General features: G+C 46.1%; 2 protein-coding genes across 4 annotated transcripts in view; both read right to left on the bottom strand.

Annotated features, from left to right (window-relative positions):
* The window catches only part of LOC134495821 (protein KHNYN-like), a 239,956-nt gene that overhangs the window by 188,089 nt on the left and 28,375 nt on the right, over positions 1-23,492 (bottom strand). The window lies entirely within an intron of this gene.
* On the bottom strand, positions 12,163-22,632 carry LOC134496880 (olfactory receptor 2D2-like). The gene is made up of 3 exons (XM_063302595.1): positions 22,568-22,632; positions 18,565-18,912; positions 12,163-12,775 (listed from the first exon to the last, which is right to left on the bottom strand). The coding sequence occupies exons 1-3, from the start codon at positions 22,630-22,632 to the stop codon at positions 12,163-12,165; spliced, it is 1,026 nt and encodes a 341-aa protein (XP_063158665.1).

Raw genomic sequence — 23,492 nt, 5'->3', positions numbered from 1 at the left:
CCCTCAAACTCATTCCCGGGTCCTGGTTGGCAGACTTTCAAGGCCCTGGGCTGTCGGCTGCTGCTACTGAATGCCAGGTCAGTTTGTAATAAGGCCACCCTCATCCATGATTTGATCATGGATGAGAAAGCTGACCTGGCTTGTATTAAGGAGACCTGGCTGGGAGAGGAAGGGGGAGTTCCCCTTTCTGAAATGTGCCCAGCTGGTTACCGGGTGTGGCACCAGCCAAGACACCAGGGTAGGGGCGGTGGGGTGGCGGTGGTCATCCAAAACACTTGGGAGGCATCCAGGGGCGCTGCTCCTCAGATTGCCGGGTGCGAGACCCTGTCTGTTAAGTTGGGCTCTAGGGATCAGTTGGGACTGTTGCTATTGTACCAGCCTCCCTGCTGCGTAGCAACCTCCCTGCCTCAGCTCCTTGACTCCATAGCCGGGTTGGCGGTGGAGTTCCCCAGGCTTATGGTCTTGGGGGATTTCAACCTGCCTTCCTTGGGTTCAGAGGTAGCTCGGGAGTTCATGGTTACCATGACAGCCATGGGCCTGTCCCAAGTAATCCAGGGCCTGACGCATAATGGTAGTCATTCGCCTGACCTGGTTTTTCTGTCAGAGCAGTGGCAGAGTGCTCTGAAATTGGGGGAGATCTTGGTTTCTCCCCTGTCATGGTCAGATCACTGCCTGGTGAGCCTCCAGTTCGCTGGCGCCACCCCCCTCCGCAGGGAGGCTGGGCCTATTAGATCGGCCCACCCCAGGCAACAGATCGACCCAATTGGGTTCCAGAGGGAGCTCGGGGTTGTTCCGGGAAGTCTGCTGCACGGTCCGACTGAGGCCTTGGTGGCCGTGTGGAATGAGGGAGTGGCCAGGGCCTTGGATCGGATCGTGCCTGAGCGGCCTCTCCGTGCCCATGGCTCCCGCGGCTCCCCGTGGTTTACGGAGGATCTGAGATACTTAAGAGGGCTAAGAGATGCCTGGAGTGGCGCTGGCGGAAGATGGGGAGTGAAGATGACCGAACACAAGCTAGAGCCGCTATTAGAGCCTACCTCGTGGCGGTAAGGGTGGTGAAACATGGTTATTTCTCTGCCCTTATTGCATCTGCAGATAGCCATCCAGCAGCCCTATTGCGGGTGACTCGGTCCCTCCTTGGAGGGAGCAATGCTGAGCCTCACCTGCAGGGTCGCTGTGAGGAATATGCTGTGCATCTAGCGGATAAAGTCGCTTGCATTTGCTCTACGTTGGATTCCAGCTTTAAGGCAGGGCCAGTGGAGGATAGGGTTAGGGTTATCTGGCATGGTTATCTTGGGGGAGTTTGATCCGGTTGCACCTGAGGAAGCGGACAGGGCCCTCACAGCGACTAGTTCGGCCACTTCTGTATTAGATCCGTGCCCTTCCTGGTTGGTCAAGGCTGCCTGGGAGGAGGCACGTGATTGGGTCTGGGCGGTGGTTAATTCCTCCTTGAGAGAGCGGGTGCTCCTGCCGGCTTGTAAGGAGGCTGTGGCGCATCCTCTCCTCAAGGGGCCATCACTCAACCCAACCAGCCTGAACAGTTTTCATCCAGTCTCCAACCTCCCCTTTGGCAGCTGCAGAGGACCCTGGATAAAGCGGATTATCTGGACCCTTTTCAGTCAGGGTTCAGGCTGGGTTATGGGACTGAGACACCATTGATCGCACTCTTAGATGACCTCTGACGGGAGCGGGATGGGGGCAGTGTGACCATCCTTGCTCTTCTTGACCTCTCAGCGGCCTTCGATACCATCGATCATGGTATCCTTCTGGACGGGCTTCGGGAGTTGGGGGTGGGCGGCACAGTGTTGTGCTGGTTCCCCTCCTTCCTCCGGGGTTGGTTCCAGTCAGTGTTGATGGGGGGGGAAGGTCCAGCCCACGTCCCCTAATCTGTGAGATGCCTCAAGGCTCGGTTCTCTCCCCTCTCCTATTTAACACCTACATGAGACCATTGGGGGAGGTGATCTGACGGTTTGGGGTAAGATACCATCAATATGCTGATGCTACTCAGCTTTATATCTCTACCCCAGACCGCCTGAGTGATGCCCCAGATGTCCTGACCCAGTGCCTAGAGCTGTCAGGGCCTGGATGGGGTGCAATGGGCTTCGACTCAAACCAAGCAAGACTGAGTGGCTTTGGGTTTGTGGGCCTCCCGGTGCTAAGGTTTTTCCACCTTTGGTCTTGGATGGGGTTGCACTGCCCCAGACGGACCCGGTGCGCAATCTGGGGGTCCTCGTAGACTCACAGCTCCTGCTCAAAGCGCAGGTGGCAGCCATGGCTAGGAGGGCCTTTGCACACCTTCGGGTTGTGCACCAGCTGCCCCCATTCCTAGACCAAGAGGCTTTGCTCACAGTCACTCATGCCCTCGTGACCTCCTGTCTGGACTATTGTAATGTGCTCTACATGGGGCTGCCCTTGAAGAGCATTCGGAAGCTTCAACTGGTGCAGAATGCAGCTGCACGGATAGTAAATGGTGTCGGGTACTCGACACAAGTAACACCACTACTACGTGAGCTGTATTGGTTGCCGGTGTGCTTCTGGGTGCAATTCAAGGTGCTGGTTGTCACCTTTAAAGCCCTTCATGGCTTGTGGCTGGGTTACCTAAGGGACCGCCTTCTCCCAGTTGTTTCTGCCCGTCCAATCCGATCTAGTAGGTTGGGTATGCTGCGGGTCCCATCAGCCAGGGAGTGTCGGTTGGCGGGAACCAGAAGGCGTGCCTTCTCTTCCATAGCGCCTGCGCTCTGGAACATCCTCCCTCCAGAAATTAGGATGTCCCCAATCCTGTTGGCCTTCCGTAAGGCCATGAAGACCTGGCTTTGTGCCCGGGCCTGAGGCCTTGAGTGTGTGGATGGTCCCATCTCTTGGCTGTATTAACATTCATGCATTGCTCGCTTGGCAGCCATGTATATTTATTTTGTATTTATTTTATATATTAACTGTTTTAATTGTAATTGTTTTGTTTTATAGTTTTGTTGTTGTAAGCCGCCCAGAGTCACTTGCTGAGATGGGCAGCTAGAGAAATCAAATAAATAAATAAATAAATAAAATAAGTCACCCATCTGGCTTTGTCCTTAAGGCAGGGCTAGAACTCATGGGCTCTAGTCCAGGACCTTTAACCCCTACACCAAACTAGTTCTCCTTACCCTTATAATCCTCTATATTTTTCCTCACCAGTGAAGGAAACTTCTTATTAGTTTATGTTGAAATATATGTGAAAATGGCTGTTTGTATTTTTGAGAAAACCTGATCTTCAAAACTTGTATAGAAGGACTTCAGGGTACAACCTAAGCCATCTTGCATATGAGAGCTGCTCCAGAGCTTCCAATCCAGCATTAATTTCTGACATGCTGGCAAAGGCAGGCTCCTGATAGCTTGACTATTAGTAGCAAAAAGCATAGAGAGGTACCTGGAAGCAAAATATGAAGATGTGACTGTCTTCTGGAACTCACTATTGGCTTTCAACACAGTCATTGCATAATAGAGAGAGGATATAGATAGAGGATTAGATGACATAGATAGACAGACATGTTGAGGTTTCCCTACTCACAGATTAAGCTACTTTTATACCTAATCATTTGGCCAGGTGAAGGGGTTGCATTTGATTGTCTCCTCTCACGTGCTTCATGCAAAATAGCCTGGGGGGAGGACCTGCCCGGACTTGTTCTTCACTTCTTCTTTTTCTCTCTGCTGGAAATGTAGCTCAGCAAGGCTTGCTCCAAAAAGGGAGCTAGGTCCTTTAAATGTTTTGCTTTTGTTTTTGTTTTCTGTAAATAAATTATTTTTATAGAAATGCTTGGTGTGTGACTTTTTTGACCTCTCCTGGGCTAAAGGCTTTCCCAGCATTCTGCAACAGGTTATGTGCCCAGTAAACAACGCAGTAAAACCCAGAGAGAAAAGAGAGATCAACTCCACACCTCATGCACAATTTAAAGGCAGGTAGCAAAGACCTGTGAAGATTTTCTTTGGAGCCACCTGGAGATTTTCCAGCAACTGCCGGTCTGCAGGACTTAGAAGCTAGCTGAGGTGACTTGCAAAAGAAGGAAGAAGCCATGGCTACCTCCCAGCCCTCAGCGATGCCTCTGGAGCGCCTATCAGAGACCAACTATTTGAATTGGGCCCTGAAGATGGAAATGTATCTTCGCAGAGAGGATCTTTGGCTGCCAATTGGTGAGCAAAACCCCCAAAATCCCAGTGCTGAATGGCTGAGACAGGATGAGCGGGCTAGAGCCACCATTATCTTGGGAGTTGAGGACAATCAGCTAGTCCACGTGCGAGGCATGCAGTCTGCAAAGCAACTTTGGGACGCTTTGAGAGACTTATATGTAAAGGCAACAGCAGGGAGTAAAGTTACTCTGACGAAAAAGCTGTACAGAGCCTACCTTGCAGAAGGAGATAGCCTTCCTGAGCACCTGCATTTTATTCAGCAGCTGTTTGTTGAGTTGCAGGAGAGAGGAATGGAATTTACACCTCTCACAAAATCCTATATCCTCCTGTCCTCACTGAATGAAACGTGGGACACGCTGATTTGTACCCTGGAGGCTATGCCTGAAGCAGACCTCACCCCATCGTATGTTACACAGCGCTTACTCGCTGAATGGGAGAAGAGAGAGGAAAGATCCCCCCCCATCTCTTCTGGAAAGCTGCAAGACCAGAAAATGAGGGAAAAGAAGGGAAAGGAACCTGAGGCCACAGCACTAGCCAGCCAGCGATGCTTCACTTGTGGTTCAGCTGGACATTTGCAAAGAGACTGTGCCATGAGACCCAAGAGTAGAAAGACAGAGCAGAAGAACACAAGGGCAACACAGAAGAAGGCTCTTCAGACAACCCAAATTGCACAGGTTGCTGAGAAGGGTAATTCTGATGTATGGGTGTTAGATTCTGGGGCCAGTTGTCATTTATGTAATTGTAAAAGCTCTTTTGTGTCACTGTCTAAAACTGAAAGACAAAGTGTATCTTTGGCTGATGGGTCTGTCACCAAAATTATGGGACAAGGTGACTTGTATTTATCCTGCTTAGGAGAAACTGTAAAAGGTGTGTTGTATGTGCCAAATTTACAATCAAACCTTTTATCTGTGGCACAATTGGCTGCAACAGGGTATATCATAACATTTAAGAAAAATGGTTGTGAGATACGTAAAAATGGGAAATTGTGTGCTACTGGTATGTTAAAAGACTCCTTGTACATTGTGCAAAATGCAAGGAAGCCAAGCTGCAAGGCTGCAGTTGGCAACACACCATATCATGACCAATGTGTACACCTGATGCACAGGAGACTTGGTCATGCTAATTACAAGTATATAGCACAAATGCCACAGCTGTGTGCTGACCTAAAGATAAAACCCTGTGACAAATACTTAGATTGTGTAGTTTGCAAAGAATGCAAAACACTGAAAGCTCCTGTGAGTAAGCACAGTGACAGAGTTACAACTAGACCTTTGGAAATTGTACACTCTGACATTATTGGTCCTTTTGCTCCAAGTCTTGGACAAGCAAGGTATGCAATGACCATCATTGATGATTTCTCAAGATACACATTTATCTACATCTTAAAACATAAAGATGAGGCATTTGAGAAATTTAAAAGTTTTGTGACATGGGCAAATGGAAAATTCCCTAGGCCTGTATCTGCACTCCAATGTGATAGAGGAGGAGAATACCTTTCTCACAAATTCAGAAGGTTCCTAGTGGAAAAAGGGATAGAACAAATTCTTTCTAACCCGTACACCCCTCAGCAAAATGGTGTTGCTGAAAGAAAGGGCAGAACCTTGCAAAATGCGATGGAATGCATGTTAAAAGATTCACGATTATGTTTTAAGTTCTGGGGAGAAGCTTTATCGACTGCTTGTTATGTTCAGAACAGGTTGTATAACTATGATTCAGGACACTCCATTCCATTTGTTTTATGGTGTGAAACCAAAGGTAAACCATCTTAGAGTGTTTGGTAGCACTGCATGGGTTCACATTCCAAAACAGCAGAGAAGGAAAGGAGGCCCCACAACAAAGAAAGCCATCTTTGTTGGCTATGAACAAAGCCAGAGGAGCTACAGGTTCATAATGGGAGAGAAATTAATAATTAGCAAAAGCGCTTCTTTTGCTGAACAAAACTGGGGGAGATTAAATTCTAGCTCTCCAGTTGAACTGACCACCACAAGAGAACAGCAAGGACTTGCTGATGGTGATCTTTTGCCTGATGAGGACATTAAACCAGAAAAGCAAATTGAAGATCTGTCTGATGAGATAGATGCTTCTCAGGAAAGTGATAGGAGTCAAAATTTAAGCCCTGTATTACCTCGCAGATCTCAGAGGAGTAATAAAGGCGTTCCTCCATCACGTTTTCAGGCTGAAACAGTAAAGGCTTTTCACATATTCACAGAACCTGAGTCTTTAGAACAAGTGAATGCTTTACCACCTGAGATTGCACAAAATTGGCATTCTGCCATGCAACAGGAATTAGCATCCTTGAAAGAAAATAAAACATGGAAACTGGTAAATCTACCTCCCAATGAACGCTGTCTGGGTTGTAGGTGGGTTTTCAAACTGAAAAGGGATGCTGATGGCAAAATCCAAAAATATAAAGCAAGGTTGGTTGCAAAAGGGTTCACTCAAAGGAAAGATTTAGACTTTGACAAGACTTTTGCACCAGTTACTAAAGGTGAATCAATTAGATTACTGTTAAAAGTTGCTGCACTCAAGGGAATGTCAGTTAACCACTATGACATTCAAACTGCATTTCTCTATGGTGATTTAGACCACAGATTATACATGCAGCAACCCCCTGGCTATGAAAAAGGGGAGAATCTAGTCTGTGAACTGCAGAAGTCAATCTATGGGTTAAAACAAGCTGCTAGATCCTGGAACCAAAAAGTAGATGAAAAACTGCAGAATTTTGGTTTTGAAAAAGGAAAAGCAGATCCCTGTGTATATATGAAGAAGGACAAACAAGGCTGTATGTATCTGTGCATTTATGTTGATGATTTGCTGCTATTCACATCAACAGAAAAACAAAGGCTTGATTTTGAAGCCTGCATGAAAAGCCATTTCATATTAAAAAGCCTTGGAGTTGTGACCAATTACCTAGGTTTGGAAGTACACAGAGACAAGGATGGTAGCTTTCTGTTAAACCAACGTAGTAAAATTCAAAAGCTCCTAGAAGATTTTAATATGCAAGACTGTAAACCAGTCTCTACTCCGATGATAATAGATTTTCAGAAAGATACAGGAGAAACTCAATTAACTGAGGCAGAGAACTATAGATCTGCAATTGGAAGTTTACTGTACATTGCAAATCATTCTCGCCCAGATATCTCAAATTCTGTGGCCATTTTAAGTAGACAGGTAGAGAAGCCTACATCTACTGGAAAAGCAGCATTGAAGAGGTTAATGAGGTATTTGCAAGGAACAAAGAATTATTGCCTGAAGCTAAATGCCTCTGGAACCGAGAAATTGCAGGCTTTTGCCGATTCTGATTGGGGAGCAGATGTCAGTGACAGAAAATCCACTTCTGGGATTTTAATTCAATTTGCTGGATCTAGCTTAGGCTGGCATTCTAGAAAACAAACACTTGTTGCTCTTTCCACTGCAGAAGCAGAGTTTTATTCTCTAACACAAACCTGTAACGAGGTTACATGGTTTAAACATTTGTTAAAAGACATAGGCATGGAAGTGAACCAGCCTATAACTGTTTATGAGGATAATCAAGCTTGCATTGCTATGGCAAAATCTGAAGCCTGCAGAAGTAGAACAAAACATATCGATATTAGATATCAATATATCAAAGATATGATAAGCAAAGGAGAAATAATGTTAAAATATTGTGAATCAAAAGACATGATTGCTGATATTTTAACCAAACCTCTTCCTGTACCAAGATACAAAGAGTTGTCAGAGAAGATTGGTTTGCAACTTAATCTATAGTGTAAAAAGGGGAGTGTTGAGGTTTCCCTACTCACAGATTAAGCTACTTTTATACCTAATCATTTGGCCAGGTGAAGGGGTTGCATTTGATTGTCTCCTCTCACGTGCTTCATGCAAAATAGCCTGGGGGGAGGACCTGCCCGGACTTGTTCTTCACTTCTTCTTTTTCTCTCTGCTGGAAATGTAGCTCAGCAAGGCTTGCTCCAAAAAGGGAGCTAGGTCCTTTAAATGTTTTGCTTTTGTTTTTGTTTTCTGTAAATAAATTATTTTTATAGAAATGCTTGGTGTGTGACTTTTTTGACCTCTCCTGGGCTAAAGGCTTTCCCAGCATTCTGCAACAAGACACACAGACACACACAGACTCACAGACAGATGTAGATAATGTACTTCTTAGCTGCTTATTTTTCAGTGTTGGATCCTAGATTAGGAGGAAACTACCAATTATAATATTCTGAGGAGATCACTAACTGCTAGAACTCAGTCAGAAGATGTTTTATTCAATGTAGTCCATGAAGCCCAACATGGCTGATTTTGCACCTTGGTGTATCAGCTAACTGTGTCCTCCATTCTCTTAGCTGGAGAAAGGAGGAATTTTGAATATGGAATACTGCACTATAGTAATAACTCTGGGTCTTCAACCATTTTGGTTGATGTTCCTTTGATGGAGGCATAGTATTTCCAATGGGGATCAAGATTAACAGGGCTTGTTAATCATCTAATGATCTGTAGCATCAGAAGATGGGCATTGTGCAGTGGAGGGCTGTCTCTCCTTCTGCCTCATTAAAGCTGTAATTGTAAGATAAAGAGACAGATATTCTCATGGGAAAGTTGTGATCCCTTTGAAAGATTCTTCTAGATCATTATCAAACTCCTGCTCTGAGCTCAACACTTTGCTTCCTATGGGGCTAATTTAGCAAATGAGAAACAAAAAAAATTATTTGAGATTTCAAAAATAAGTTCCTCAGAAATAAAGAGTATTTGCAGGGGAAAAAACACAATTGTAGTGATGCTAAGTGTTATTATGAATAGACTGGGGTGGTGGGGAAAGATTAATTCTTCATAGAGTCCTCCAAAATGTATCATTATGATACTGTAGTCACCACAGATTGATTCAAAGGTCAAAACCCGTGTTCCTTTTAAAACTTATTTTGGTGTGGCCACAGCTCCCTTCCTCAACTTCCAATTATTTTTAGGACAGAAGTTTAAAATTATACTTAGCAGTTTTAAGGCTGGAAGAGATGGAACAAGATTATTGGAGGGGCATTATCAATGTATGGGGGGGTAGGAATCAATGGGATTTAACTAAAACTAAATCTCTAAAAATAATAATAAAATATATATCTAGGTACATGCCTTTCTGTTCTGATTACATCTACTTTACTCCCTGCCTCTCCAAAATGGGGCACTCCACACATTTAACAAGACCTATTTGTGGCCCTCAGAGGTGTGCAGTTTGGGCTGCCAGATTTGGAAAGGAGATCTAATGGAAGAAGTAAAATTACTGAGAGAGCTCAAACCCCTCCTTTACTAGAAAAGACTAGGAGTTCTGGCATGCTTTAGGTTGAGAAAGAAGCTATGGACAAGAGACATGGCTGAGAAGTATAACATCAGACATGGCATGATGAAAGTGGCCAGGGAGTTTTTCTCCATCTCTCCAAGCATTAGAACTAGGGGCCATCCAAAAACTCTGATTGGAAGGAGATCTAGAGAGCACCTCTTCAGAAAGCAGGCCACCTGGAATTCATTACCACAAAACAGGGTGAAGGCCTCTAATGTGGGTGGATTGAAGAAGGAATTGTGTAAATTCATGGAGGATCAGACTGTCAAAGGCAATTAATCTTGAGCTTTCAAAGATGCCTCCAGACTGGAGGCAAGATGGTTCAGTTTAATAGCTGTAAAGGAACACTGGCAGGAAAGGATTTGTCTCTGTCTCCTGCTTGTGAGCATTCATCGAGGGGAAACAAAATGCTGGACTAAGATCAGCCTTGGTCTGATCCTTGGTCTGATCCTTCTCTTCAGAGAGAGTAAGCATGTCTGTTTCAGTTTCCAGGGGACACAGAGAAGATACTACTGCTGTTACTACTCAAACACCTTCCTTACAAGAAAGGATTAAAACATTTGGGACCCTTTAGCATGTAAAAAGGCTAGTGAAGGAAGACAGGATTGAAGTCTACAAAGTCATGCATGGCATGGAGAAAGTGGACAAGGAGAAGTCTTTTTCACTCCCTCAAAACACGAGGGCCAGGGGTCATCCAATGAAACTAACTGGAAATAGGTTTAGAACAGACAAACAAAAAAGGTTTCCTTCACAGAGCACATAATTAATTGGTTATTAACAACTTTGTTTTGAGCTACTACTAAACATGCATTTAGCATTTAAAAGACTCTCTCCCACCTCACCATGCTACCACTCACCCACCCCCAGCACTGGTTACTCGTTGCTTGGCTGATTGTCCAGTGCTGGTGGGTTATATCCCCCAGGCTGGGAGGGGTGGCAGGAGAAGCAGGAAGTATAAGCCCTCTGATCACTAAAGCAGAGAAAAAGAAGCTGATGTGCAGTTGGAATCCTGTAGCTAACATTTATTCTTAACAACTGCAGAAGCAATTCCTACGGAATGACTCTCTAACACTCACCAAGAGATGTTCATGAGCTCAGGGTGGCACTCCAAAAAGTATGACCCCTCATTCCAATCTTCCTTTAGAAAATTGTGGGGGTTGAGTTTGAGATAGGTAGATGGTAGGTAGATGAGAGAGAGAGAGAGAGAGAGAATGTGCCATCAAGTATTTTTGACTCCTAGTGACCACATAGATTTTCTCGATGATAGCTATAGTTATAGAGATGATAGATAGATAGATAGATAGATAGATAGATAGATAGATAGATAGATAGATAGATAGATAGATAGATAGATAGATGATAGCTAGAGAAAGAGAGACACAGTAGATAGATATTTCATGGCAGTCTAGGGAGCTCACTGTTAGGATTTGATTTCTGCCAAATTATGCTCCATGCCTTCTGTACCTATAATGTGTAATCAGTTGGCTATTGATATTAAATTGTAGATCAAGAATAAGAGGTTTTTATTAATTAATGTTTGCTTCCCTGCCACCCCCCAGTAAATTGCTATCCCAAACCAATGACATGGTTTGAGATTCATATTGGCAGCTGACAGCAGGGTGAACGGTTGCACCCTGAAATGACAGATGGACAACTGATTCTCTCTCTCTCAATCTCTCTTGATCTCTCTCCCACTCAGCTTAACTTTGTGGACTTCCCAGCCACCAACATCCATCAGTCTGCTGCTGTTTAGGCTGATCCAGCTCTCCAAACTGGGGATTACTTTGGAGATAGATGGCGAAGGTGGTGGTGGATATTTGTTTCTTTGTTTATTGAGTTTATTTCCCATCACAGTCTCATGACTGTCAGTGGCATACAAGACATGAAAGGAAAGAATTATACATCCATGGTTAAGACTGAAACTCAACCAACTCAGGCATCATTATTTTTATACAGAGAATACAAATAAACTAACCACATATATCGTAGCCAAACAAATGTAAAGAAGTATTTGTGTTGCTGTTGTTATTTAAAAGTAGCACAATATCACTGGTATGCTCTTGGAAAAGGTGAGTTTTTAATAACTTTCTGAAAGACATCAAGGAATGGGCTAGCCTGATCTCCTCAGGGAGAGTATTCCACAACACTGGTCCTGTAACTGAAAAGCAGCAGCTTCTGTCCTCAGCTCCCCTCACATCCCCGACCATGAGGAGTCTCTCCTTAGAAGATGTAGTAGGTTGGGCTGATCCAGGACATGGGGGAGTCTGATTCAAAAGACCCTGACACCCCCATTACCAAAAGCAGAATGGCCCTGAAAAATGGTGCTCAGGGACCAGAAGGGAGGGAGCTCCCCAAAGCAGCCTTAAGTGGTCAGTAGGAGTGGGGCAGGTCCCAGCTGCTTAACTGTATATCCGTCACGTTGTGGATGAAGCATCATGTCCATAACCAAAACTGTGTCAGAAAAGGAGGAAAAATACTACTTGAAAACTGAAACAGCTAAAGATGACTATAAACTGTCTCTGGTGTGGATAGGAGTGAGATGAAGGCAGTATCATGAGGACATGTCATATAGAAATGGTTACGAGGGCTAACTAACTGGGCTTTGGTGTTCCCACACTATGGCTGACTGGGGCATTTTGGAAGTTTGGGGGAAGCTGCTGGAGGTGATCTCATAAAGATGGTAATTTTTTTCTGGATCAATCAGCCCTTCTGCTCAGCATCTTTATCTGTAGCACCGTGGCCACTGCAGTGTGGACATCCTTGTTCCTCAAAGTGTAGATGACTGGGTTCAAGAGAGGAGTGATTACTACGTAAAAAACAGAAACATATTTGTCAAAGCTGGGGTCTCTGCGTGACCGGACTCTCATATACAGAGCAATGAGGCATCCATAAAACATGACAACCACCATTAAGTGTGAGGCACATGTGGAGAAAGCCTTGCTCCGGCCAGCACCCGACTTCATGTGCACCACAGTCATCATGACAAGGCCATAAGAAATCAGAATGGCAATGAACGGGGCCAGCAAGATAATAACTCCTGACCCCAAGATGATAGTCTCTGTGAAATGTGTATCCACACAGGCAAGCCTCAGCACCATCTCAAATTCACAGAAGAAATGGTTGATGTCATGAGGACCACAGAATGGGAGGTGCATAATGAAGGCAGTGATCATCCCAGAAATGAGAAAGGCTCCCAGCCATGAAGCTGCACCAAGCATCAAATAGCACCTCCTGTTCATGGTCACTGCATAACTCAAGGGAAAGCAGATAGCCAGATATCGGTCGTAGGCCATCACCGCCAGTAGCAGCCTGTAATGATTGCCCTAGCCCCAAATACTCAGACTCACAAGAGGCTGCTAAATGAAATCTGATTTATTAAAGGACCACAGACAAATACAAAGAAAGCTGAGAATGAGCAAAAGCGCGCCAAATACAAACTTAAACCCTTGCTTCAAACGTATCCCGCCTCCCTCGTAACAGCCCCGCCCGGCACAGGTGCTAGCAATCGTCAGAGTTGCTAGCCTGGGAAAGTAACCTTGAGCGCAGTAGATAACAGAAACACATTCCAAAGCAAAGCCAAAATATAATCGTTCCCATCCTCCCTAGACAAATGAAACACGCATCCAATTAAGGACATGCGAAACGTTACGATGCATCAAATACATTGAAACGGCGCACATGACATACCGCCCTCCTAAAATACCCTTAGGGACCTGGTTTCGAGGGATAAGCGGAATGGAAACGGGCCACCAGAACCGGGGAAGCTACATCTGGTGCAGCGACCCATTCAGGATGAGGGAAATGTTTCCAACGAACTAAATATTGCAAAGTATTGCGAAGGCGTCTAGAGTCGAGGATTTCTTTAACTTCGAAGTGTTGCTGACCATCAATCATGATGGGGGTGGGGGGTGGAGGTTGGCGATGCCAGCGATCAGAAGGAACAGTCGGTTTGAGTAAGCTGCAATGAAAAACAGGGTGTAAGCGTTTAAGGTTATGAGGCAAGTCAAGTTTAAAAGTCACAGGGTTAATCTGAGCAACGATTGGGAAAGGACCCACAAATTTAGGTGCCAGTTTCTTTGAAGGTTGTGCAGATTTGATAAACTTGGTAGAAAGGTAGACCGAGTCCCCAACTTGGAATGCAGGGTGTGGGGCACGCTTCCGATCAGCATACAGTTTATAATCTGCTTGTGCATCAGCCAATGCCTGTTGAATCATTGGCCAAGAGTCAGCCAGTTGTGTTGACCAATCATCTGTAGTGACTGCACCGGCAGGAGGTTGTGGGAGATCAGTGATAGGTACAAAGTCTTTACCCAGAGCCACCCGAAACGGGGTTTGTCCAGTGCTTTGATGCACTGCATTGTTGTAAGCCACTTCAGCAAATGGTAGGAGGTCTACCCAATTGTCTTGCTGATAATTCACAAAAGCGCGAAGGTACTGCTCCAGAGTAGAGTTAAGAGCCTCAGTGGCCCCGTCCGTCTGAGGATGCCAAGCCGTGGACAGGGCTTGCTTCGTGCCTAACAGCTTGAGAAAAGCCCGCCAAAACTGTGAGGTAAATTGTGTACCCCTGTCAGAAATCAAGCGGGAGGGACATCCGTGTAGCCTGTACACGTGTACAAGGAACAGGCGGGCCAATTGACGTGCTGACGGAATGGACACGCAAGGAATAAAGTGAGCCTGTTTGGAAAAATAGTCTTTGACCACCCAAATGACCGTTTTGCGTTGGCTGGGTGGGAGCTCTACAATAAAGTCCATGGAAATTTCTTCCCAAGGGGAAGAGGGGGTTGCTACCGGCTGCAGCAGTCCCTGGGGCTTGCCCACCTTGCGCTTGGACATTGCACAGACAGTGCAGGAAGCAATGTAGTCTTTGACATCTTTGCGTAATGTGGGCCACCAGAATTGCCTCCGAACGAGGTGCAGGGTTTTCACAAACCCAAAGTGACCTGCGAGTTTGTCATCGTGGGAACGTGTTAACACATCTTTCCTGAGGGTTTCAGGAACGTAGAGGCGGTCGGATTTCCAAGCGAAGCCTCTGTCAAAAGTAACAGTATCTTTATTCGCAAGCAACCAAGTATCAGTTTTCAGCTCTTTTAGAAACTTTTGTTGCAATTGGGAGGGAATTGACAAAGTGCTTGGCTGAGCAGCGCTTGTGGTAGGCGGTTGCTGCGCGCGCGTTTGGCTTCGCGTCACAGCCTGCATGCCCAATTGGGGCGCCGTCCAGAGGGTGCTGACCACATCTGGCGCCGCCCCAGAGTCCTGAGGTTGCCTGGACAAGGCATCAGCCAAGAAGTTCTTTTTCCCTGGAATAAATTTGAACTGAAAGTTGAAGCGATTGAAAAATTGAGCCCAACGAACCTGTTTAGGGCTCAGTTTTCGAGGGGTACTAAGAGCCTCCAAGTTTTTATGATCAGTCCATACCTCAAAGGGATGATTTGCCCCTTCCAATAGATGCCGCCAAGCTTCTAATGCAGCTTTCACTGCAAATGCCTCCTTTTCCCAAACATGCCAACGTCTCTCAGTCTCGGAGAATTTGCGGGATAGATAGGCACAGGGTTTGAGGCATCCTGCCTCATCTTTTTGCATCAATAATGCCCCAATAGAATAATCGGAGGCATCTGCCTGTACCACGAAAGGCTTGGAGGGATCAGGATGTTGTAAAATGGGCTCTTTGACGAACGCTGCTTTCAGCCGCTCAAACGCCGTTTGACAAGCAGGCGTCCATTTCAACAGCGCTCCGGGATTTTTGACTCTCCTAGTATCTCCCACCCCTTTTGTTCGAAGTAGCTCCGTTAGGGGCAAGGCAATCTCAGCGAACCCCCTGATGAACAATCTGTAGTAGTTGCTGAACCCCAAGAAACTTTGAAGTTGCCTGCGGGTGCGGGGACTCTCCCAGTCCATGATAGCCTGCACCTTGGCAGGGTCCATTTCTATACCTTTATCAGAAATCCTATACCCCAAGTAGTCAATTTGGGTCTGATGAAAGGCACATTTTGATAGCTTTGCATACAATTCAGCAGATCTGAGTTTACACAATACTTTCTTTACCAGAGCTACATGCTCTTTCATGGTTTCCGTATAAATCAATACATCATCCAAATACACCAATACACCTTTAAACAGATGTTCATGCAACACTTCATTGATTAATTGCATAAATACCCCAGGGGCCCCAGCCAACCCAAACGGCAACACCTTATACTGGAAGGCTCCCAACGGGCAATTGAATGCAGTTTTCCACTCATCACCCTCCTTGATTCGTACACGATAGTAGGCTTCTCTTAAATCCAGTTTAGAGAAGATCTTGCCCTTGGCCAGATGTGACAACATGTCCTTTATCAATGGCAAGGGATATTTGTTGGAAATTGAGACGGCATTTAATCCGCGGAAATCCGTACAAAGTCTCAATGTGCCGTCCTTTTTTGGGCGAAAAAGAACCGGCGCCCCCACGGGTGAATTCGCCGGCTCAATAAATCCGCGCTCCAAATTTTTGTCCACAAATTCCCTCAACAGAGTCAGTTCCTTTTGCGTCATGGAATAAATTTTTGGTTTAGGCAATTGAGTGTTGGGCAACAGTTCTATGGCACAGTCCGTTTTTCGATGGGGAGGCAACTGGTCAGCTTCCTTTTCACCAAATACATCAGCAAACATCCTGTACTCAGCCGGCAAGCCTTCCAGAGGAGAGGCCGGGTAAGGCGGAGTCGCAGCTGCCGCAACCCCCACCATCTCCTCTGGGGCACCCTTCCCCTCTGCCGCTTGATAAAATCCATCCCTAAACGTGATAGTTCGGTAGACCCAGTTTATTTGGGGATTTTGCTGCACCAACCAGGGTACCCCCAACACCACCAATGGCCCCCCAACAGGAGCCACTACAAAAGATAACCCTTCCTGGTGACTGCCCAGTTGCAAGGCTACACGCCCTGTAAAATGGGTGACCGGCTTGCCCCCTGCCACGGACCCATCCAATTGAGTAAAAGCGATGGGTCGCTGTAAAGGGAACGTGGGGAGCTCCAAAGCTGCCACCACGTCGGGGTGCATAAGACACCGGGAACACCCCGAATCAATCATGGCCCATACTTCCACAGTCTTGGATTGGGAGCCCAATTTCAATTTCACCATGAGTATGCGGTAAGTGCCACTCACCGATGGAGGCTCGCGCCCGTCCTCTACCACCTGCCCAGCGGCGCCCTTTAGAGCAGGTGGCTGGCGTTTCCCGCCGGCTGCGGGATTTCGGTCTCCCCCTCAACTTCGAAGAACATCACATCGTCTCCCTCGGTTTCAGCCACCGCAGCTTTCTGTTTCCTCGGCAATGCAGGGGACTTTGCTGGCGGTTTTCCGGGCCGTTCCTCTACCTTTGCCTTCGGGCATGCTGCCACTCTATGCCCCTCCTTACCGCATCTCAGACACAAGCCTTTGGCGTACCGCTTCTCTCGCTCCTCGTCCCAGGGTCGTTGTCCCGGTTTCCCCCCGGTGGTCGATGGGCGGCTGGGCTTCACCTCCCGTCCCGCTTTGGCGTTCTTTCGCTGGGCAAAGATCTCCTGGGCATGTTCAGCCCTCCCTGCGAGCAGGATCCACTCATACAACGTGTATGGGTCGTCCCTCCCCAGGGACCAGCGCAGCACCTCTGTATTCAAGCCATCCTTGAAGAGCTCGATTATAGTTGCTTGGGACCAGTCATCGACCTTCCCAGCGAGCGCTTTAAACTCCAACGCATAATCGGCCACTGATCTGAACCCCTGCTTGAGTTCCTTCAGGGCTCGCTTTGCTCTCTCCTTGGCTAAGGGGTCCTCGAAGTGTTGCTTCAACGCCCAGAGGAACTCCTCGAGACTTTCCAGTTCAGGCGCTTCCGACTGGCACATCTGGACATACCAGTCTGCCGCCCTCCCCTTCAGTTTGGTGGCAATGGTGATGATCCTTGCCTTCTCCGATTGGAAAACCCCCCCCCATTCTTCCATATAGGCTTTCGCATTCGTTAGGAAGAACGAGAGTTTGGTCGGGTCCCCATCAAACTTGACAGGGAAGTCTCGCATGCCGCCTCCCGCCGCGCTGCGCCCCACCACTGGTGCTGCTGCGGCTGGTGCTTCCCTGACGCGGGGCGGCACGGGGCCCCGGGGCGATCGCCCGGGCGATGCTGCGATTTCCATCTGGACCGACTGGTCCCCTTCACGCCTTCGCACCACCCGTCGCCGTTCCGGGGTCAGCCCCTGGGAAGAAGGGGTTGAATGCCTCTGGCTGGATTCTTCCCGGACCTCTCGCAACGAGGTCACATCCAAGCTCAGCTGTTTCAGTATAGCCTCCAACGAATCCATTTTGGACTCCAGCACTCGGATCCGATCCGGAGTGGGTGAGCCCTCCGTTGGCTGCACCTGCACCACGTTGGGGAATAATGGGTATCTCTGCTTCCAGGATGGGCCCCCCTCTGCTGTGGCATCTCCTCGGGTCTCATCCCAGGTGATCAGCTCACCCGGATAGTTGAGGGTGGTCTCCGGGGCCGTTTCCAGCCCCCCGGCTTCGCTCTCCGACTCGGAGCTCGCCTCCTCTCTGATGGCGGACAGCTCTCCACCTGGGTACGGGCGGCCGGACTGCCTCACGGTCGAGTCCGGTTCCCCTTCCTCCATTATCAAAATGTCGGGTTCGGTCATCGCGGGCTCTCTCCCTCACAGGTTAGACGCGTGTCTTCCCTGGACAGGGGCCAGCGGAGTTAGGAACTGAGATTCTCAGCTTTATGTAATGATTGCCCTAGCCCCAAATACTCAGACTCACAAGAGGCTGCTAAATGAAATCTGATTTATTAAAGGACCACAGACAAATACAAAGAAAGCTGAGAATGAGCAAAAGCGCGCCAAATACAAACTTAAACCCTTGCTTCAAACGTATCCCGCCTCCCTCGTAACAGCCCCGCCCGGCACAGGTGCTAGCAATCGTCAGAGTTGCTAGCCTGGGAAAGTAACCTTGAGCGCAGTAGATAACAGAAACACATTCCAAAGCAAAGCCAAAATATAATCGTTCCCATCCTCCCTAGACAAATGAAACACGCATCCAATTAATGACATGCGAAACGTTACGATGCATCAAATACATTGAAACGGCGCACATGACACAGCCCTTCAGTGCACCCCAGCGAACATGTGAAATACATCTGAGTTATGCAACTTGTGAATGAGATTTTCCCACTCCCAGCCAGCAGATGAGTCAAGGTTTGAGGCACAATGCTGGTTACAAATCCCATCTCCAACACGGAGAGGTTGGTGAGGAAAAAGTACATGGGGGTATGGAGTCGGGAATCTGACTGCACCAATATGATGATAAGGAGGTTGCCCAACATGGTGAGCATGTAGGCAGTGAAGATGACTACAAAAAGGGCAATCTGCATCCTTTGGTCACTGCTGAGTCCCACAAAGATAATTCCAGTGATGGAGGTGTAATTCCCAGGCCATGTTTTACTTTGCAACCTGCAGAGGAAATACCAGATCGAGACTTCACAAATACTTTCCCATGAAGCCACCACCTTGGTTATCTGTTATGTCTTTCTGGACTTATCCTCCACCAAAGAGAAAGCCTGGGCATGCACAACCATACCCTCCTCCACAAATAACATCAATTACATATTGAACATCATTTGTACCACAACAGCATGAAGCAACAGTTGCTAATGACATAATTCTTATCATTTGCATGATGTCATGTCCCCTGTTGCGATGCATACATACATCGCAACGGGGAACATGCCTTCCCAGGGAAGGAGAGGAAGGAGGAAGGAATCAGTGATAATCTCACAAACACTTAAAGACAAATACAAATAAAGGACAAAGGAGCCATACCTTTGTCCTGACCTGAAAAGCCATCACCCTATCTCCCTGACAGCTCTGCATTACCACGGGGGACGCACCTGCTCCGGACACAGGAAGAAGACAGAGGCAATCAGCGCTAATCCCCCCGATCGCCCATCGAGACTCCGGAATCGCACCCTGATCGCCCATCAAGACTCCGGATAAGGACTTTGGGACAATAGGGGGTGGGGAAGGATCAGGTCTGCACCGCGGGTATTTACCGGATACCTCGCACGCCATGTGCTCATTCCCGTCTTTTTCCGTGTATGCACTCTATTCCTAATAAACCAGAAATCCTTAGCCCTGACTGAGTCTGAGTCTCTTTGGGAATAAGGCAACCATCACACATGATGACATCATAACACGTGTGATACCACCATGGTTTCTACAGAATGCCTAGGGCTGCTGGGAGTTTTAATTCAAAATATCTGGAAAACATGGGGAAAGCTACCCTCTGCCTCACTAGTTTTCCCCAAACTTGTTATCTTCCATACCACTTGAAAATCCTAAGTAGAGTTGAATAGATTTCAAAGAACTCAGTTGGGAAAGGCTGTTTATTAGATCTGTACAGAACTCTAATACAGGTTGACCCTTGTACTCCAACCTAAGGAAATTTACACATTGCATTCCTGCATTTTTCATAACACTTACTATCTGTCTCGGGTTGCAAGATCCCATAACACAGTGCAAATCTGTTGTCAAACGGAGCAATTGAACAGAAAAGGTTCAGTAGCCGGAAGCAGAAACGCTGTTGCAAACTCTCTTATTCAGGCTGCATGAAATTCAATTCCTATTTTGTTTCTTTGTAGAACACCACTTTGCAAGTGCAGCCTGAGGCAAAATAGTAGTACAGAAGTAGGAACAAACCCAGCCTCAGAAATAGGAATATGGTACCTCCAAGCACATGCTCAGTCCCATTCCTTTGCAAATGAACTGTATAACCTTGAGTACATGGTTCTATTTTACACAAAAAAATCCACTGTTAATTCATTACACAATACCTCTCTTAGAGTCTTTCTCAGGTTGCTCCTAATCATGGCAACATCTGTTTTCTGACATGTCCCCACAACATTGCCTTCATCTCATCTCCAGCCCAGTAAGGTACTGTAGATTTAAGATGTTCTTAGGTATTTTGGTGTTAAGTAGTATTTCTACCTTATTCAGATCCCACCCAAAGGGAACTTCAAGTAAAGATCTGTTAGGCTTTGCCACCCCACACTTGGAGGAAAGTTAGAGGTTGGTAAGGACTGGGAGCTAGCAGAAGAGACAGGATAAAGATTAGCTATGTTCATATTGGGGTAATTTTCTGCTGACTGAAGGATAGGTGGAAAATGCTTTAACTTAGCAGGGGAGAAAGGCCCTTGATTTCAGCAAGCTAATTTTTGTGTCCTCCCCACCCCCCACCCCATAACACAGATATATCTTTTTTCTGTGGTCACCGCTAAACATCTGGAAGAAACTATGGCTGTTGTATTGCAAATAACTCAGAGATACACATCAACATACACTATTTCTCTCTAACCTTGTTGATAATGACTACTTTTGATAGCATCAGGAGCTTCTGAAGATCAGTCAAGAGAGATTGTGAAATTGTTTTAGTTTCAAGGGGGTCAAAAAGAGGAAGGAAGGAAGGAAGGAAGGAAGGAAGGAAGGAAGGAAGGAAGGAAGGAAGGAAGGAAGGAAGGAAGGAGCTATAAAAACTGTATAATAGAAGACATAAATTAGATCTCCATAAAATTCAGTTATAAAATGACATGGTAACAGCCTCATCTGAAACATCCTACAGGTAATTTTTTGGAGAAACTAAGAAAGTGAGTTGACAAAATTATTATTAATCTTCTCTGTCATCAGAGGGAAGTGGCAAAAGTAGAAAATAATGGAGGAATTTTGTGGAATACATAGACAAAGATTCCTAACTCTCCAGATTTTTGCAGTGTTACCCTATTCAATATGCATATTTCAAATACTATTATATTAATAATTTCCAAGTATTAATCCCATTGCACACTAATCCTAGAATTGTCATCTGTGCCCTTCTTATAAAGGAAACCAAACCCAGATAGGTGGTTACTGCATTTCTGAAACATCTCAACACTTGAAGAAATGAGATGAAAAGGCATCAACCAAAGCAATCTGTCAAAGAGAAAGCCACAGTTGATTAAACATGACCTACAGAGATTTAAATTGGGGACTGGAGTGCCTTACTTTTGGAAGAGACAGCATTAAGGAAAAGGTGATAAGGATCCCAGCACAGGTTCTCAAGAAATATTTTAGATAAACGGCACGGACTTACCTTGGCATAATCTCAATTCTTTTTGTGAAAAACTCAATTTTATAAACACTGTCTTCTGTACAACTCCCAAGATCAGAAAACCAGTGAGGTGAACATTCTCAACATAATTAACCTTTAGAATTCGTTACCATCAGAAGAGGCATCAAAGAGTAGTAACCAAGGAGGAAGGTCAGTGCATAGTTTGATTTGGAACTGGATAACTGAACTTTCCAAACCTGAAATTCCTGGCCATTTCTTCAGCGATACTGGCCTTTTCCTTCAGAATGATCTCAAACCGTTCAAAATTTCAGAAGTGATGGATTTTGCAGTTTTCTTTGGATGGTTGACCTGGCAGCCCACCTATTCACCTATATGAAAAATGGAATGAAATCTTCTTGTCCTGGGGTTCTTCTGTAATCTGTCCACTATAATATGTTTAACATATTGGCATGTATCTTGGCCATAAAGATTACTGAATGGGGGCCTATCACTGCTCTTAAGTAATTTTTTGTGTACAAAGGCAATTTAAAAAAACCTCATCAGTGGTTCTATTTCCCTGAGGTTTTAATTAATTGTATTTAATGAACAGAAATAATGAATCGTATTGAATTGTTTCTTTCTACTTGGGCAGGTATGGATGATTTGCTCCCAGGGCTATACAGAGCCTTGGAAAAAAAACCCACTCCACCTCCTTTTTGTTTTTTTCCTGGTCCAGACAGCTCCTTTCACAATCACTGAAAAGTAGTCACGAGGTCCCCCCATCATTTTAAAGTAGGCAACCCAAGGAAAATGCAATACAGGTAGTCTTCAGGTTAAGATGGCAATTGGGACTGGAATTGCTGTCACTAAGCAATACAGTCGTAAAGCATGGTGTCACATGACTGCATTGCTTAGCAATGGCAATCTCAGCAGTCCCAGTTGCCGTCGTAACCCCAGGACTGTGCAGGTCGTTAGGCGGAAAGAGGCGGGAGTCCCAGGCAAGGAGCAGAGGGAGGTTGGGGGTACCTCGGAGGGGTGGGGGAGTGCTGCAGGCAGGCACTATGGAGTGTGGGAGGGCCAGTGGAGGCCATGGGTGGGTCGTGGGTGGGTGGAGGCCACACACGGGAGGGGGTGCTACGAAGTACAAGATCCTTGGGATCTCAGACTCTGTAGTGGGATACTCGGGAGAAAAAGTGGTAGAAGCAACTTACTGGGGCAACTTGCAACCTTCCCTGCTGGCTTCCCCATTGACTTTGCTTGTGGGAAGCCAGCAGGGAAGGTTGCAAATGGCAATCATGTGACTGTGGCTCATTGCAACATCATAATTGCAATCTGGGCACCTGAGCACCCAGATTGCGATCACATGACCGCAGGGGCACCACAACAGCTGGAACTTTGAGGACCAGTCATAAATCCATTTTTTAAGCACCGCTGTAACTTTCAATGGTCACTGAATGAATAGACATAAGCCAAGGACTACCTGTAGAAGGCTCCTGGTGACTTCATGGATGCTTCCATAATCTTTGTTGGCAATGATACAGATTTGTTTTATTTCCCAGCCTAGCCTGGGGCTTTCTGGTGGTCTCTCATGCAAGGACTAACCAGACCTGACACAGCTTAGTTTTTTGTTTTTGTTTTACTCAGTCAAGGTCAGCTTAGTGCCGCCTTCTTTGTGACAGACTATTTATAACCTGTGTTTATTTATTTATGCCCCTCATTGGGGATCAGAACTTTCATTGGTCTTGAAGCATGTTTTCAGACAACATGCTTATTCCACTGCCGAGGGTCATGGAATACATTACAGTATAAACTAACCAAAAGAAATTGGATTCATACCCAATACTAAGCCACCCAAAAACCTTAACTCTAACCAAACTTTGTATGTTATGCAAATACAACTGTTAAAACTTTAACTGATTAAAGTTAAAGTTTAACTGGCAGAGGGTGTTGT

The sequence above is a fragment of the Candoia aspera genome, chromosome 4 (assembly GCF_035149785.1).
Source record: "Candoia aspera isolate rCanAsp1 chromosome 4, rCanAsp1.hap2, whole genome shotgun sequence".
NCBI classification, from domain to species: domain Eukaryota; kingdom Metazoa; phylum Chordata; class Lepidosauria; order Squamata; family Boidae; genus Candoia; species Candoia aspera.
The sequence above is the reverse complement of the archived record's forward strand: the minus strand, read 5'-3'. Positions and strand labels throughout refer to the sequence as shown.